The sequence below is a fragment of the Stegodyphus dumicola genome, chromosome 1 (genome assembly GCF_044657685.1).
Source record: "Stegodyphus dumicola isolate Sdum_Otavi_A_Nest chromosome 1, ASM4465768v1".
In the NCBI taxonomy this organism is placed as follows: domain Eukaryota; kingdom Metazoa; phylum Arthropoda; class Arachnida; order Araneae; family Eresidae; genus Stegodyphus; species Stegodyphus dumicola.
This window is the reverse complement of record NC_140768.1, coordinates 85,517,760-85,537,279: the sequence shown is the minus strand read 5'-3', so window position 1 is coordinate 85,537,279 and position 19,520 is coordinate 85,517,760. Positions and strand designations below refer to the sequence as shown.

At 35.6% G+C, this 19,520-nt stretch overlaps 1 protein-coding gene across 1 annotated transcript in view; it reads right to left on the bottom strand.

The window, feature by feature from the left end:
- LOC118181605 (uncharacterized) overlaps positions 1-17,504 on the bottom strand; it is a 32,675-nt gene extending 15,171 nt beyond the window's left edge. Inside the window, exons 1-3 of the mRNA XM_085810226.1 lie at positions 17,003-17,504; positions 16,049-16,075; positions 830-950 (exon numbers count right to left, since the gene is read on the bottom strand). Of these exons, the coding sequence (XP_085666352.1) occupies positions 830-950; positions 16,049-16,075; positions 17,003-17,504 (650 nt within the window). The remainder of the gene's footprint in view (positions 1-829; positions 951-16,048; positions 16,076-17,002) is intronic.
- Between the last annotated feature and the right edge of the window lie 2,016 nt (positions 17,505-19,520).

Genomic DNA, 19,520 nt, shown 5'->3' with positions numbered 1-19,520 from the left:
AGAGGAGAGAGAAAGAAGAAATGAAAACTTAAATTGACCACACACACAAAAAAAAAAAAAAAAAAAAAAAAAAAAAAAAAAAAAAAGAGTCATTCTATTTAAACATTTGCCTTATTTATCATTCTTCCAGTTACTCAAACAAAGTGATAAAGTCCTTTTCTACTGTTTGTCACTATTTACTGAGATGGATGGACAGGACAACACTGGATGAACAACACAATATATGCAATCGTTCAGCCATTGGATGGCCAATTTAATTCAAAAATTCAAATCACTCTTTACAGTCTTGTTCTGAATACTTACAATGTTTGATATATATGCATAAATATAATCAAATAACTTTGTTTCAATTAGCATGAAATAAAGCTAATGTATTATGTTTTAAATGCAGATGAAGTGGTTTCCATTTCATTTTAATCATTTTCTTAATGAATAGAACTGTATTATTGGGTATTTTCTTAAAGAATAGATGCAATGTGTATAGATGCTTAATGTTAAGTCAGAATTCAGGATAACATAAATCAATTAAAATAAAGCATTATTCAAATAAAGAAAAGAAAATATAGAGAGCAAGAGAAAGAGAGGAAAAGAAAAAATATTATGTATATGTATAAAATATGAAAATCATCCACAGTAATCACATCTAAAAGTGAAAAATTGATATAGAATATCACCTCTCCAACATGACAATTACAAGAGGCGACTAAAGTGTTCTAAAACTACATGTCATGTTACAGAAAGTCACTAATTATTATTAATAAAATAAAAAATTACTTCTTAAAACATCAAATGCATATAATTACAATATTTTTAAAATACTATTAATTACCTGCATAATTTATTTCCAAAATGGGCATGCACAGAAGAATTAGTAACAACCCATTTTCCTGGAATGCACAATGTGACAGAACTGCTATGCCTGTCAAGACATTTGGCAAGATCTCTAAAACCTTAATAGGAAAGAAAAAGAAAAGAAATTATAAAATCAAGCAACAAAATAAAGCTATTAAAAGTACTGTAAAAAGAGAAGAGATAAAGCCTAGTAAAATAACATAAGAAACAAAAACAGAAAGCCATTTTTTGGAATTCTAGCTCTGAGAAAATCAAATTGCAAAGTTTATAAATTTATGGCTAAGTGAATAACATGTATGGCACAAAAGTTCATGATTTGTCATTAATTTATATATGATTAGTTACAATAATTAAAGAAAAGAGAACAGAAAACCACATAAGCAGTTTGATATTATCTTTTACATTCTGATCTTTTATTACATTTCCTAATTTTTAACACTGTTTTCATAATTTATAGATTATGATTCCTTAGTAATATTTAGAATTATATTTAATTCATTATATACATTTTTTTAATTTCAGTATCATCCTTTAACATATTAGTTACATCCAATCTAAGGCATAAAATCACATAACTGAAGAGATATTCAGTGCACTATCTATCCCTGCACTTTTATGAAAAAAGTATTGTATAATTGTTATTACAATATGTTAAAGGTAAAAAATTCTCCCCCCTTTTTACTCCTAACTTAAAAAGTATGTAGTAAAAAAGTTATATAATGAAGCAAACCTCAGTATCTCCTCAGTTGTAGATATGATACCTAAAATATATTTAATTTCTTTTGCTTTCAGAAAAGCTGCTCTGAGGCAAAAATTTTTGAACCTTAGAAAATACAGAAGATGGGTGCTTACTTCTGATCACTTTCCCATACCAAGCCTCTCAGTGCCTATGAAAATCATAAACAATCACCCTAACATATATATTCATATATTATGCTAATAGAGTTTTGTTAATATAAAGGTTAAATAGGAAAGTGCACATTTCTTGCCCTTCTAATATTTTCCGGTAGTTTCAAATTTATGTTATGAGAAAAATTCTCATAAATTATACACTTCAGTTCCTCCCTCCTTTTTCTTTTCATTTGGGAGGATTGTTCACATGGACAGCAACATTTTTATTGATGCAGTATTCATTATAAGTATCCAGTTCCTCTACTGAACATGGATGATGACAGCTATATCATTCCTAATCACCCACTTCATTAACTAAAACTTCAACCACTAATCTATCTTAAGATTTCATATCATCTTCAAGACTATTCTTTTCTCCAGCAATATTTTTTAAAGCAACACTGTTTAATCAAAGTTAATCTAGTCCAAAATAATAATTTGAGTATGCATGCACAATCTGAAAGGCTTAAAAAGCTTGTTTCTATCTAAACCAAAAATTGTAGAAGTTTACTGTAAGGGAAGGCAACAGCAGGTACTGTAAATTTAAGCCATTTTTAATGAAATGGAGATTTTTTAATAGTTTCCTTTTAAAACATGTTGTTACAAAATGTCTACATGGGGTAAGATAGCTTCCCTGCAAAGCAGGTGTAAGGTTGCCAGAAAATGGCAAGGGAAGGCAGGGTTGCCCCATTTGGCGACTAAACCGACGATGTGCCATAGACGGATGGAGAACCTTCTGAAATGAATTCTTACTGGTTTAAGCCCAGAATGTTCTCGAACACAAGCCAAAAGCTATATAAATCCTGCGTGTACACGGAAAGTCAGTCAGTTCGTGCGAAGTTAGTGTCGAATCAGTGTCTCATCTAGCAAGTCAATCAGTATCTCGTTTAGCAAGTGGATCACGAGTTAGTGAGAGTCCATCGAGTTGATAGTCAGTCAGTGAGTGCCGAGATGGTCATTGAGTGCATCGAAAGAGTCTCTTAGTATATCGCGAGTTAGAGCATCGTCGAGTTTGAATATGTTGAGCTCCAGGAACGACTGAACAGAGGAGTCAGAAGCTCTACTCTAGTATATCGAGTGCATCGTGAGTTGTAGCATGGAGAGTCCTGAGAGTACGTGGAGTTCCTAGAACGACTCAGCAGAGTCGGTAGCTATACTCTGTGCTTTGCAGTGAAGCTGTCTCAACTTTTATAGCCTGATAACCTGGAGGCAGTGTCGCTGATCATTTCAGCATGTTTATAGTAATTCTTTAACGACTGTAAATGTGTTATTGGAGCTGTCTTGAATAATAATGGCCAATAAAGTGTGTTTTGATGTTTTATCAAGTGATGTCATTATTCACTCCAAATCCATGAACCCCATACTAACGTGAAGAAAGAAAAAACATAACAAGTGGTGTCAGAAGTAAGATTTGAGGGTGAATGCCAGTTACAAGAGCAATGGAAGAACTATTAAGACAGCTGGTGACTGCCTTTGCTAAATTCAAGAAAAGATGGAAGCCAGACATTAGGAGTTGAAGGTCGGATATGCTGAGATAAAAGCCGGATATGATGAGATAAAAGCTGGATTTGAAGAAATGATGGCTGAGATGAAAGCCAGACTGGAAGAGATAAAGACTGCACAAGAAGAGATGAAAGGTAGCCGAGAAGAGGTGCTAGAGTAACTCCAATGGATGAAAGTCGAGCTTGCAGAAGAAACTGCAGCCAAACCAGAAGATGTGGAAATGACAGTAGTGGCGTCTGGAGAATCCAAGGATAAAGAAATGAAGGAAGTAACTGACGAACTGCCTGAGAAAGACCAGGAAATGATGAATGAAACATTTAACGGGATTAACGGAAAAGAATGAAAACATGAAGAAATAAAAGAAGGGAAAGAAGCTTTTGATTCTCAAGTGCCTGAAGTGGAAAAAAGTGAAAATGCAACTGTTAAGTTCGTCGAAACTGATAGTGAAGTTACAAAGTCACAGGCAATAAGTGTTGAACTATCTGAAAGTGCATACGATGCAAAGATGGGAGAAGCTGATGTGCAGCTTATGTACAGCTTAAGTGCACTCCAGTATTGAAAGAAAATTCACCCACTTCACAAACTGGGTGTGTGCCTCATAGTGCAGATTTTACAGACAAGGACTTGATTTTAAACCTGGATACTTCTGCTTGGAAAGGATTGGATTCTATTCATGATCCTATTGTAAACATCGAAATTGGCTTTCACGAAATTGAGGTAAGTAAGCATGTACCATCTGCTAAAAATAGAGCGGTGAACTGTACGCACGCTGCGAATGAACTACGCAGCGTGCGTACAGTTCACCTCTCTGCGAATGAACTTCGAGTGGTGAACGAACTGTTTTAGATCTTCCAGTGGATGAAAAGTCTGAAAGGACTGAATCTTCAGACTGTGATATGCAAAACAGAAATACATCTGAGAACTGCAGTGGAAGAGTATTTGACACGGGTATATCTTAATGAAAAGACAGAGACTGCAATTCATTTTGAATTTTAATTTGTATAATTTAAAATTGTTATGTGTTTAATTTGTGTATATACCTTGGACACAGTGTAAATATTTTTTTCTTTAGTTATATTATTTGTTTGTTTTATTATGTTTTGTTTGTATCAAATTTGGATTCTGACCAAGGATTGTACTGCCCGGGATGTGCAGTCCATGGACGGGGGGCTTTGTTATGAAATGTCTAGGTGCAGTAAGATAGCTTCCTGCAAAGCATGTTTAGGGCTGCCAGAAAATGGTAAGGGAAAGCAGGGTTGCCATATGTGGCGAAAAATCTCCCGTTTGGCGACAAAATTGCCAATATGCCATAGACAGATGGAGAACCTTTTGGAACGAATTCTTACTGGTTAGCCCAGAATGTTCTCGAACGCAAGCCAAAAGCTATATAAATCCTGCTGGTATGCAGAGAGTCAGTCAGTCCATGCAAAGTTAGTGAGTGAGTGAGTGCACCGCTATGATGGCTTCCGACCACGGACATGAACCAAACGGAATTATATAACATCACGGCGGGAAAGACTCCAGAGTAACAAAGTTGAATATTATAAACTAATAACAGTTTTTACATATTGTTAACTGCAAGGCACTAAGCGTTATTTTGGTTATCTACTTTAAGTTCTGAACTTTTGAAACAGTATAATATTATCCAAGGTTGTTTCTGCTTAGGCAGTGTTCTGAGATTTTCTCTATTTTATCAAGGGCTATTCTGTTTTTGAGTGTGTTAGTCGTCCACATTGCCCAGGCACAGTCCGCTGGTTTCTTCAAGTGCCAGGTTCTTGTATGTACACAATGGAAGTAATAATGGTCCGTGTCGCCTTCCTCTCCGCATTCGCAGAAAGGAGTATCCCTAAGTCTGAATCTGTTCAGGTATACTGGGAATGGTCCATGACCTGTCAAGAACTGTGTTAGGCTAGCACAGTGGGTCTTTATTTCCATGTTAACTTTTGGCAGTAAGCGAAATGTCCTTCGTCCTACCTCTGCCTTTGTCCATCTACTTTGCCAATTTTGTAGCAGACTTGTCAAAGTTGTTCGCTTAATATGAGACCAAGGAAGTTTAGTTGGTCTTTCTAATATATCCGTACAGTTGGCTGCCTGCTTGGCCAGTAGGTCAGCGGCTTCATTGCCTTGAATCCCTGTGTGAGAGGGAACCCATTTTAAAGTGGGTCTTTGCGAAATAGGCATTCTCAGAAGCTGTTTCTGAATTCTGTATACCAATGGACTCCAGCTGTTTTGACTTGCGATAGCCGTCAGACTTGATGCTGAATCACTGAGTATGGAGAATTTCTCCTGTTGACATGTGTTCGCATATCTAATTGCAGCACCGATACCTAGAAGCTCTGCTTGGTATACCGAGTTGTTCAAGCCTAATTTCCTTTTCCACTCGAATGTTACAACTCCATTTTCTAGTCTACAGAAGGCGCTGCCCGTGCCGTTCTCAGTTTTGGAGCCATCTGTGAAAAGGTTATTACTGTACCTCTGAATTGGTTGGTCGTTTATATTGATACCGTCAGAGAGATTAAAAGCTTTTATGAAAGTTATTGCAGTTGTTTTGCTCCTCGTAGTCCGAGTGGTGATAACTATGACCCCAGAGTGTTGAAGTTTGACCCAGCCTGGTAACCCTTACGATAGCTGCCTCCCTTTCTACTATCAAATCTAGGGGAGGAATTCCTGATAGTTGTTGTAGGGCTAGTGTTGACGTGGTACGGTAGGCCCTGCATACTTGAAGTAGCTGCTGTCTCTGAATAGAGAGCAGGGATCTTTTCATATGAGAGGTAAGTTCGCCACCCCAGATTGCTGCTCCATAAGTTATTACTCTTTCTGTAATGGTTCTATGCCAAATTTTTAGTAGCTTAGATGAGATACCCCATTTATGTGAAGTCATGCGTCTCATGGGTTTGCTTAGGATGCTAATTCGAGTCTTAAGATTCCTGACATGTGGCATCCAAGAAAGTCTGTTGTCGAGTAATAGCCCAAGATATTTCAATTGGGGGAAACATTTTACCGGTATCCCATGGAGTTTAATGCTTGGGTTGCGTCTTAGCTGCCTGCTGCGTCCTATGAGCAAAGCTTTAGTTTTCTCTGCCGAAATCTGAAGCTTATGTGCTCTGGGCTATTGGGAGAACAGATCAAGACAGTATTGAGATCTCATTTCGAGGTTACTCCTTCCTGCCACAACTAGCATAAAATCGTCCGCATAGGCTATGATGCGAGCGTATTCTACGCTCTCAAACTGACGAAATGCCGAGTTTGCCACTATATTCCACAGTGTTGGTCCAAGGCACGACCCCTGTGGGCATCCTCTAAAGACATTTTTGACATAAATGCCACTGTCTGATGTTACTTGTACACTTCGATCTTGAAGGTACGAGCGAAGGATGGTAATAATGGCTGTTGGGCACGCCATGTTGTGCAGCAAATTTATTACGTCTGGCCACCAAAGGGAGTCAAAGGCTCCCTTGATGTCAATGGCTACTGCCAGTGAGTGCAAATTGTTATCCTTGTTCTGTTTGATAGTGGCCATTAAGTCTTTTATGGCATGTTCAGTTGAGTTGCTCATTCGGAATCCATATTGGTTGGGATGCAGGGCGTTGTTCCTTTGCAGGAAGAAGTCCAATCTGTAAAGAATTACTCTTTCCAATACCTTACCGAGCACTGGCAGTAGACAGACTGGCCTGTAAGATGTAGGTTCTGCCAGAGTTTTGCCTGATTTTAGGAATAACGCCACTTCTGCCAACTTCATATTTTTAGGAAAGTACTGATGTTTCCAGCAAGCTGAAATGACCGCAAGGAATAGTTTTGGGAATTCCCGGTATATCTCTCTAATGATGATATTATCAATTCCATCTGGACCTGGAGCTTTTTTGGGTGCCAGAGTACGTATGATGTTATCCACTTCCATTTGCGTAGGAGGGAGTTCGTCTCTTCTGGTAACTTGGCGAAATTTCATACTGTAGGTTTTTCTCGCTTCCTCTTGCTCCTCTAAGAAATCCTCTTCATCATCATCAGGAAAAACTGCATTTATGATCTCACTGATTACTTCGATGTTGGATGAGGCAGTGCTATTCACCATAGGCGAAAGGGTCGTAGGACGAAACACCTTGTTACATGTTATCTTTTGAGTAGGTCCAAAGGCTTTAGTGACATTACTACAGTAAGTTCTCCATGAAATTAACTTGGCCTCTTTAATTTTTCTTTTATATAAAGCTCTGGCTTTATTGTATGTTATCATTTTGAGTTGCCGTAGATATGGATCTACCGTGGATTGTGCTTTTCTGCGAAGTGCTCCTCTCTGTGTTAAGCTCTGGTGACCACCAGGATATCGAGTGTTTTGCCTTTACAGATTTCAAACGATATGCTTTGTGGGCGGCTTGCACTATTTTTGTAACTAATAAGTCGTAGAGATTATCTAAGGAGTTTCTGTCCTGGCAGTTGTTGAAACCTTTGATAAATTTCTCTACGTGCGCTCGAATGTGTTCCTGTAAAACGGAATGTCCTCCAAATGCCGTTTTGAATCTTTTCTTTATTATGTAGTCTATAGGAGTATCCAGCCTGTAAGTAATAATTTTGTGATCACTGTGTGACGGCAGGTCACTCACTGTCCAATCTTGTATGTACGGAGTTGTATTGGGAGTTGATATTGTTAGATCTGGCCACCCTCGAGCTCTAGATGTTTCAAAGGTAGGCGGTGAGTCCTGAGCGTTGATGACAATGAAATGCTTACTGTCCAAGAATTCGAGTACCGCAATTCCCCTTCGGTTCTCCGAGTCAGCACCCCATAGTTGACTGGTAGTGTTAAAGTCTCCTGCTATGATACAGTGTGATGCCCCAGTTAGAAGGTTAGAATTAAGTTCCTCTAATAGAGAGGTAATATCTTCGCTCGGGGGTAGATACACAGCAATAATATCAATGCTGCAATTACTAGTGTCTAGTCTGATGGAGACTGTATGCTCTGTGATTTTCATTAGGAGAGGGGAGAGAGGGCCACTGTAAATAATCGCAGCTAGCTGATTCTTTGAGAGAAACGTTCTGCTGTGTGTTGGAACACTAGGAATCACACCGTTGTGAACGTATAGCTCTTGGAAGATTCTGACATTGGCAGCAGTATGTGTCATTACTTGCAGCGTATTTATGGTTGCTGCATAGCACTTCTGCAAGTTACATTGTAAAAATCGAAGACCTGCTATATGTTTGTTTAGTGTCATCTTGGTTTAGTTCTTTGCAGTGGTCCTTCTCAGACTCTCGAAATGGGCTCCATACACTGGGCAGGAACTTGAAGTAGCTGGGTGATCTGTGCTGAAAGAGGTCCCCTTTTCAGAATTACTACTGCAGCAATTAGTGCAACTCACTTTTTCCGAGCTACACTCCTGCGTCGGGTGGCTGTTACCACACTTCGCGCAAACTGGAGCGTTTTTACAGTTCCTGCTATAGTGACCGAACTCCTGGCAGTTGTAACAGCGTATGATCCTAATGTACGGACGGAGAGGACAAGACTCAAAACCCACTAAAAGACGGCCTAGCTTAACTAGGTGTTCTGCTGACTTAGGGTCTATGTCTATCACCCAGTTTTTCCTTCCGCTTTGCCCGGAACGGCTTGCTCGTATTTGAAAAGCACTGGGATTGAAATTGGGCAGTTGGTCTACAAGTGCTGCTGTTAGATCTTCTTTTCCTAGATTCTCAGGTACTCCAAAAATAATTACACTTTCCCTTCTTGGCTTGGGCTCCCGAAATTCAAGTGTCTCTAGTAGTGCTGGCCTGTCCTCGATTGCCTGTTTCAGGCGTAGCAGGTGAGCTTTTTCTCGACACCGGATGAGAAGCTCTCTGGACCTTGTCGGCCGAATCTGCACTAAAGTGATCCCTAGCTGGGAGGGTTTCAAATCTGCCGAAAGTTGAGCTTTAATCCCTTCGGGTGTCCGTGTGGAGTTCTTTGACCTTAATAATAGAACGTGCTCCGATAGAACTGGAGAAGATCTTGAAGGTGGAGAAGTTTTCCGCTTCTTTTGTGTCACCTCAGTGAAGGAATATTCTTTTGTGGACTGTTCTTCTGGGGCTGAGGATTCCACTGCTTGATAAGACTCGGAATGTTGAGGATTCTCGTGAGATGGCTGTAAACTGTGTGTGAGTTGCTGTTGTTGCAGAGCCAAGACCTGTCCCTGTAGCTGAGCGAGATAAACCTCTTGTTCCGTTAGCGTTATGCGAACGGTGTTCACAAAAGATGTAAATTGCTTTCTTTCAGAAGCGTTTAGTCTGCGAGATTCCTTTGCTTGTAAGATGAATAACTGGAGTTGGTTACAGATGTGGTTAATTGCTTCCAACCTGGAGTTAGGTGTCGATGTGCTAGCAGCACCTTTAACAGAAGGGGGAGAATGTTGAATATTATGCTCTGTGCCGGCTGGTGATGAGGCAGTATCCGAAGGCATAGTAAGTAAGAGAACACAATGAAGATGCTTTCAGAGCATAAAAAACGAATGATGAGATGAATGATGGATACACATGCACCTGCAATATTCCAGGAATACTCAGTTTACGCGATAGCACTGTAAGGAAAGGTAGCGGAACACAATGAACACACTTCACGACGCTAAACTTGAATGAGGAGATGCACGATCAGATCGCATGCACTTGGGCTAGTACTAAGCATGTACCGTAGCAATAATAGATTAGATAGTTGCGAGAACACAATGTGTGCACTTTCACGGCACTAAAGTGGATGAGGTGATGTATAATGAAACCTCATAAGCTAATAGACTTTCTTGTATATTGAGTATGGGCTGTAGCACTATAAGAGGAAAATATATATATATATATTTGTTTTATATAAAATGTGATGCACACACTTTAACCTTATATACTAAACAGTTCTAAGTAAGCACAGACTGATAATCACGCACACTATTACACAGCACTGAATAATAACAAAATGACTATTAGAACACGATGCACACACTTTCTAGGACTAAACTCGAAGGAAAAGATGCGCAATCAAATCACATAAACTGACAGTAAAGTATGCACTATAGCACTATAAGATGAGATAACTGCAAAAACACTATACTTTCACAGCACTGAAAATTTGATTAGGAGATGAATGAAGATATCTCACAAATAAATTATCTTGCATAAATATTGAGTTTGCGCTGTAGCACTACGAAAGAAAAGATTAAAAAAGAAAAAGAAAGAGCAATAACGTATGCACACACTCACGGTAAGCACTGAATAAAAATTACGCGCTTGATGAAGAAAAGATGAATACTTGAGCACAATACACGCACGTTTCACTGCACTAAGTACTGAATAATATTCACACGCACTATATCAAAGCACTGAATAATATGATTAATACTGGAGCTCTTCGTAGCATTAAACTTGAATGAGGAGATGTACAATCAAATCGCATACACTGCCGATAAAGTATGTACCGTACTGCGAGAACACGATGCACAAACTTCCTGTATTAATAATGAATAAGGAGATGTATGGTGAAATTTCAAAAATCTTCTTTACATATATTGAGTATGTGCTATAGCACTAGTTCGGACTGGGGTATGTAAGAGGTAAATACTTCGTAAGCGATAAAAACTCTTTCAAAATAAGCAATGCACACACTTTCACAGATATGAACTTGGATGAGAAATTGCATTAAGCAATGCACACACTTTCACAGATATGAACTTGATGAGGAATTGCACTGTAGTACTAATAGAGGAAAATACTGCTTGAGCTGAATGCAAACATGCACTTGGCACGAATGATGTGTAGTACTAATAAAAAAAAAATCAAATACACTGACAGTCGTAAGATGATTACTACTCTTATGTGGCCAAAGATGGCGGTTGACAATCTTTTCCTTCTTGTTTGGAAGGGGTGGATTTAGAGTAGTATTCGATTACAAGCGCACCCCTGCGCTGCCTGTGTCCGAGACTGAGAGGAGGGGAGAATGCTAAAGTTCCTTTTTCTTATCAGCAGAAGGAAGGAGGGTTGGGTAACCACGTTACTGTGTTAAAGTAACAACAACACAAGCCGGAACAGTAATACCTAGAAAATTAATTAAATAATCACTGAATAATGATGAAACTTACACTACTGAAGTCCTAGTGCTTTGCTGTAACTGCAGATACAAAAAAATCTCTTGTAAGGCTTGTGGTCGAGTGCAGTGAAAGAGTCTCTTAGTGTATTACGAATTAGTGCATCTTTGAGTTTGATTTTAGAGTGTGTTGAGCTCCGGGAACGACTGAACAGAGGAGTCGGGAGCTGTACTTTAGTATATCATCGAGTGCATTGCGAGTTGTAGCGTGGAGAGTCCTGAGAGTATGTGGAGTTCCGAGAACGACCAAGCAGAGTTGGGAGCTGTACTCTGGTCCTTTGCAGTGAAGCTGTCTCCACCCTTATAGCCAGATAACCTGGAAACTGTGACGCTGAACGTTTCAGTGTGTTTATAGTAGTTCTTCGATGACTGTAAACATGTTACTGGAACTGTCTTGAACAACACTGGCCAATAAAGTGTGTTTTACAACTTTATCAAGTGTTGTCAGTATTCACTCCAAATCCACGAACCCCGTACTAATGTGAAGAAAGAAAAAAAATGTCAAGGCACTGCAAGTCTATCTAAAACTATCTCTTTTTCTGTAATACATACTGAAATGTACTAAGTAAAATTAGACGCAAGCCTCACATCCATTTCCTTCTAGGGATCTGATATCTTATTTTTCAACAGGCAAAACAGTAACTAAGCCTTCAGTGTAACAGCACAAGTAAGAAAATATGACAGAGAATACTGAAAATGCAATGAAAATTAAGATAAATAAGCAAATATTGAAAGATAATGTTGGTGTTCCATAATTTGTAAGTAAATCCAGTAAAGTATTCATGAAAGATTACAAAACATGACCTTTTACATAAAATATGTTTCTTAAAAACTTTAATATATACTCAAATATTTACAAATGATAGCACATAAACATTTCATATTTTTTCTCTTAACTAGGAAAGAAATAAAAAATATAGACTTAACTCTATTACATACTTTTAATAATCAGTATTTCACAGCAAAAAACTGATTGCAAACAGTTGAAAATTTCACTTGATTAAAATAATACTTTTGTTAAGCTTTCCATGTAATAGAAATTAATAGTATGATAAATGTCTATTCATAATGATTAAGAATTAGTACTGATATGCAAAATTAAGATCATAACACCATATTTATTCATGGATGTTTCCTTCCTTTTTAATTTCTCAACTTGAAAATTGACAAGATAAAATTATATGGTGTATACAGTTTTTGCATGAAGGCAAAGGTTGAAGGAAAGGTTAGTACCTACTTAGTAACTGCATCTTTATGCAGTTACTAAGTAGGTACGGATAGACGTAATGTTATTGTTAAGTATTATTTTCATTACTATTTTTTGTACTATTATTACTATTTATTACTATTCCACATTTATGGTGTTAACATAATTTAACACTTCATGCTCAATTTCCAAAATCTTTCTGCGAAAAATTCTCATTTCTGAATTTGCAGTTAAAAATAAATTTTCTTAATTCCTGCAAAATGTAATTAAGTGTGGTCCAATCCAAATTGTCTTATCAAAGATTTTAATTCCATTCATTTTTACATAGTTTAATACTTGTGACTTAAATTTTGCAATATAACTGTGGTTATTCTTATATACCACTACTTCAAAAAAAGTTAGCAAATACGATGACTCATGTAAACTTAAAATGAAGTTTTCGTAAATACTACACTAACTTCAACACTTCAAATGATCAATTCCTAAAGTTCTTAACCATAAAAATAATGCAGGAATTTTGTAGAATATATTAACAGTGCACACTGTATCCTCTTGTGACTAATGACTAGAGATGAACCCATGGGAAAATGACAGTAAGATAATACTCAATCCTTGCAATTGCTTTGTGGTTCTGGATGCAGGAAAGACTCCTATAAAGTATAAAGACTTCTTATACTTCTAATCTTCACAAGTACATCTTGAAAACAATTTCCAGAGAGTCTGCATTTTCTGTGCTCATTTTATTTTTTCTACTTTACTGAAAAGTTTACCGTTTCTGCTATCTTACAGAATATGCCATTCTGTGGAATATGTTATTCTGCTATTGTTTGTTTCAATAACCAGATGTATTTGAATAGAATAGGTTTATTTATTTATTTATTTATTTATTTCTAAAATACCTAGTTTGTTATATATTTTCTTTCCTAAGCATGATTGCCCTATGCATCTTTATGAGAAAGGAAGATAATAAATGACATTGTCCAGGATTTTAAAGATTGAAAGATTGGCTCTGAAATGACAGTGCATAAATTCTAATCTGAGAAATTCCACAAATTGGTCATTCTACTATGAAATGGAAAGAAATACAAAATTTCTAAAGAATATGCTAAAAAAACTAAAATGATATATGAGGAGGAAACATATGCAAACAAATACAATATTTACTGAGGCTATTATTACTAGTGGTAAAAATGCAGTATTTTACCAAATTACTATTACCAAGGGTAATCATCCATTAGATATAAGTCAGGAATTTGCTATTAGCAATGGGGATTTAGAAACAATCAAATTTTATAAATAGCAGCACCTAATAATTATTACTATTATTACTGATAACTTCAAACCTATCAAATTTTAGAGTGAATTTTAAAATGATTTCAGGAAGCTAAAAAATTAATGCCATGGAAAATTTGATAGGTAACATTTATTGTCTTTTCACAAAAAATCAAAATAGCAATAAAATAAGTTTTTGATAAGAATATGATACTTGCTGATTATCTGTAAAAGTATTCATGAGATAATGCCCTATGTTTCCAATTTAGGCAACCCATCACATCGTCAGAATGTATTGAGGTAATCCAGTTATGCATCTGCATGCAGCAAGGATCATTAGTGTTTGTTTTTGCTGCATTGAGTGATTTTTTTGTTTGTGTGTGGATAAGGAACTGTCATGGGACTGTGGAGTTTGCCGGCTGATAAAAATAAGGTGTTGCATTTCTTTAAAAATATAGCACTTTGCCTAATGGCAAAAGAATGCAAAAATTCGCATTCCATAAAGTTATACTTTGTAAAATGTTGAATTTTATGGATCAAAATTTTTGCAGTTTTTTTGAAGCAAAAACAGATCACTGTGTACATGGGAAAGCAACAGTATGTGCAATGGCAAATTTGTGCAATTCTCTGACATTTTTTAAGCAAAAACAGATCACTGTGTATATGAGAAGGACAACAGTGTGTGCAGTGCCAAGTCATGTTCGATGCCGAGTTTCTGCAATTTTCTATGCTTTTTGAAGCTAAACCAAATTGCTGTGTACATGGAGAGAACAGCACAAAAGCAAAATACATAAGTGCTTTATTATGGATGATTTTTTGCATTTTCTATTTTGTTTTTGGTTGCTATTTTACGTAATTCTTAATATACCACCATTTGAAACTGGCTGTTGTCTTTTGCATCTTAGCTTGGTAAACAATTAATCAATGACAGGTGGCAATTTTTTGAGAGGATGAAATGCAGATAATCAAAAAGTATCAAAATTACTATATTTGGAACTTTTCTTTTTATATATATTTATACACATCAGTTATTATTCTACTTTTAGCCTTTCTAAGATGAAAATGTTCTAAAATGCATTATAAATGGTCTCTTTAATTTATACAGATAAGGCATGAAAATGCTTCATTAAATTAAAAAAAAATAAACAATATTCATCTAAAAATACATTAAAAAAATCACTACTTTTCTATTCACAATGCATTCTTTACCACTACAATAAATTCCTTAAAATGAATATATTTAAAATAATGCTGTAGAAAAAATTCGCATAGTAGAGCACTTAATACAACGATCTTTCCTCTCGATTATTCAGATAAGAATAAGCATTATTCTTATATTCAGAATTTTTATAGCACATCACCGTTAATAAAATTAAATTCTAATGGTATCCCCTTAATTCTCCCTCTCTATTCTAAAAATCATATCTTTTCTAGATGCGTCATCTCTAGATCAATCCATCTTGCACGACCTGCACAACACCGATGATATAGGTAATTCGCATCCTAAACTCAAAATTGTGAGAACTAAAAATTTTCTGACCTGAACAAAAACCTTTCTCTTAGTAACCTTCTATATTGGATAAATATACACTTTTAGCTTGAACCTCTTTGCTGCTTGGATACAATTCCACTGTGCTCTCTGCCTATCGCAATAGTATTCAAAAATGTAAATGTTTTGGAAATAGGCATGATTAAAGTGCCAAGTGAATTGTGGTCACAAATGTCAATTTAAATAAAAATAGAATTTAATCCGCCTCGACTGCCAAGTTTCCTATTCATTATGCATTAGCATTCTACGCAATCTAAATTCTTCCCCTTCAGTACGAATCTAATACTTTCTGAGAATTCTTAATTCTATGCTATCTGCCACCATTATTTCTGCATTTCTACGTCTCAGTGTTTCTACAGTCAGTACTTCTAAACCTGCTTTCATTACATATATATATGCAACATCAAATGCTGAAAGTGCCTATCTTACAATGATGTTGATAGATGCTAGATTATATATGGTAGATCAGTTAGCTTATTATAATATATTATATCCTATATGATTATTATGATATATATGCTTATAACTACATTATTATGATATATTAGCTAGATAGTTAGACTGTACATCAAAATTCCTATAAGAATTTTAATATTAAAATAATTTTCACAGTAAATCTGAATTTATATACATATGCATTTTGGGGAAATCTTCTGAAAATAAGGCCAAAAGTAGTATTTATACTCAAACTTACCCTTTGATTGAGCAGCTGATTTTACTTCTAAATTATATATTTGCTCAACAGTATATAAACAAAATTCGTTACGTAGAGGTTGAAAAAATCTTTCCAACAAAACTGAGGCAATGTAGTTTCAATGAAGGCTGCATGGTATCAAGTCATTTTCACAACGTTCAGCTTCACTTATTTTTCTATAAGAGAAAATTTTTCTGTAATCAAGCACAACTCAGAATACAAATTTAAAACACTAGTAAATAATAATGCCCATCTTTCTTTCAATTTCTATACTTAGAAAAACAGAAGAAAAAAAATCAGCAAATTGTTTGCCTTTTAAATATATTTTCACCGACTTCACAGCAAAATTTGTATTTTTTCAAAATACCAGGTTGTTCAATAAGCTCGTGGAACGGAAATGAAGAAACCAATTTTTATTTGTAAAAATTACTTTATTTTTCAACGTAGTTTCCCTCGACTTCAACATACTTATTCCAACGGTCTTCTATTTTATGGATCTCTTGACTGTAGTGGTTTTTCGGCAGCCTTGCAAAATATCCTCCCACGGCAGCTATTGCCTCTTCGTTTGAAGAAAATCATTTTCCACGGATATGAGGTGTGGGAAGAGCCAGAAGTCGGAGGGAGCTAAATCTGGCGAATAGGCTGGATGTTGCAAAAATTCGTATTTCAATTCAGTTATTTCAGCAATGGTTTTTTTGAGCTGTGTGCGCAGGTGCATTATCTTGGTGGAAAATTATTTTCTTCTTCTGTAATCCGGGTCTTCTTTCACGAATTTTTTCGTCTAATTGATTCAAAAGGTTACAATAATAATCCAAATTAATTGTTTTGCCATTTGAAGGTAATCTATAAACAAAATTCCTTTCACATCCCAAAAAAACTGATGCTAACACCTTAGGAGGATTGGCTGATTTTTGCACACGAACTCCCTTCGGCGCCGAAGAGCCGGGTTCACACCACTCCTTAGCCTCCTGTTTTGATTCAGGATCATGATGGTAGACCCAAGTCTCATCCATTGTGATAAATCGAAGTATAAAGTCGCTTTTATTCTTCTTAAAACGCTCCAAATGTTGCTAGCAAAGTCGCATCCGAATGTGTGCACCCATTTTGCACAGAGTTTTTTTAAACCTAAATTAGCACTCAAAATATTGCTCACTGTGCCCAATGAAATGCCTAAAGCCTCTGTTAAATCTCTTTCAGTCAATCGATGGTCTTCCAATACCATATCTTGTATTTTTCCGATGATTTCCAGTGTTGATGCAGTTTTGGAACGTCCTTCTCGCGGATCGTCTTCAAGGCTGGTACGACCACTTTTAAATAAACTAGCCCACTTGCAAACCATTGTTTTTGAAGGAGCAGATTCACCCAACACATTCACCATTTCGGTATGAATTTCCATTGCCTTTAAAACTTTCTTTACAAAGAATTTGATAACTGCACGTTGCTCAATTTTATCCATACCTGAAAAAAGGCACAACACGTTAGATATAAAGGGCGATTAAACAATGAATAAATTAACAGATTGAAATGAAACTTTTGACGTGTTCCTAAGAAAGAACAAACATGAAAATGGCGTCGAAGTTTTAGGTCTAATATTGACGAATAGATGACGTTCCGTGAACTTATTGAACAACCTGGTAGTACCTCATCAGGAATATAATTGCCACTCTACCAAATAACTCTGTCTGCTCAGACACATTCAGTAGATTATCAACATATATGATGGGGGAACCTCTGACTATATAGAATGTTCAAATGATTTTTCATTGCTTTGTACCTAACAAAGTTATGCGTATCTGCTTACCCTACTCTGATATCCCGTTTCATGAATATATAATTTTTTAATATTTAGGGAAAGGATCTCCCTTATGGATCACATTCCTCTAATATATTTTTGCAAATAAACTAGCCTGAACTGTGCAAGCATATTCGATCTCATACTCTCTTAGACAAAGCTATAAAATGAAAGAGTATGGTAAAAAATATAGACAGCAAAACAGCTTATAATTAACATAATGGAAAGGAGGATTGCCAATAAATGAGTATATACTGCTTTATACAAATCACAATTTTGTATATTTAAGAGAAATTCTCAAAAATAATATTGAAAAATCAATAAAGAAAAAACATTTCCCTTGACGGGTTTTGGCTTATAGTAGCTATGCTCTTTTACTGTCTCTGATGCTCACCAATTTATTTTGTAACATCTAATTTTTGAAGTAACCAGATATATTATAATAAAGTTGTAAGAATGTCAGATATGGATTTCTACCATATTTTTAAAGCAGAATCTGCAAAAGAATTTAATAACTATACTTTTATAGCTACATGGACTTCCAGAAAATCAGCATTTTGGCATTTTACAGCAGTTTGGAACATCATATACAGTGGAGCTACGTTAGCCATGAAAATGTCGACTGATATTACTTCAAATGACACAGATGAATGTGATATCTGCAGAGGTTTCAGATTAAATATTACAGATATAAAATATTTTACTAACTTCTATGATAGAATGTTAAGCATTTATTTTATGCAGCATTTCAGGATTTCTTAACCAGTGTATTAAATACTTTTTTTATTTCAAACATATATTTTACAGCATTCAGAAAGGTACATTATATACATGTTAAGCCTCTACTATATATTTAACATGAAGACATCAAAGTATTGTGTTTAAAGATATGCTAAACTGTGAACATCTGCACGAATGCTTACTTGAATATTTACTCAAAAAGGGAGTTACCAACAAAAATATTAAGTGTTTTTGATAAATGTTTGGAGTTACTGTATGCTGGAAAATGAAACCTAATCTCATTCCTAATTTCCAAATACTTTGTATAAAATTTTCTTGTAGTATATCAATATATTTCTCTCCATTTATAATGTTTAGTAAACATCAAATTTCCAACCCTTTTCTCAACAGGCTGAGAAAATACAGAAGAGCCTCCATCTTTCACTGTTAGTACATGTATGTAAATGAAAATAAATAAATGTGTTGTATTCAGCTGTTTAAGAAATCTTCTATGAAACATAATAGTGGCCATTACTTAATATATATATATATATATATATATATATATATATTAATTTAAAAATAAAAAAATAAAAAGGATATAGAAAGAAAAACTGACGTCATTTTCGGCACTGAAAATAAAACTGGTCCCGAAATCTTGAGTCATTGCAAAGATATTTAACATTTCTCTTAATTCTAATGGTTTAAAAAACGTCTTCTTTATTTTACAGAATTACTACGAAAAGCCTTTCAAAGAATTGTGCAGACAGTTTCATTTAAGAAAGATGTCTTCATTATTGATGACATTTTCTCAACAATTTCTGACACATTAGTTTTAAAATTTTTCTTTCATACAATGAATTACGAAGATTGCTATTTATATTTCCAACCTTGGCAACAGTAAGTGTTTGAGGTACGTGCGAGTAACACATGCCTCACAAACTGAACTAGACTGAACTC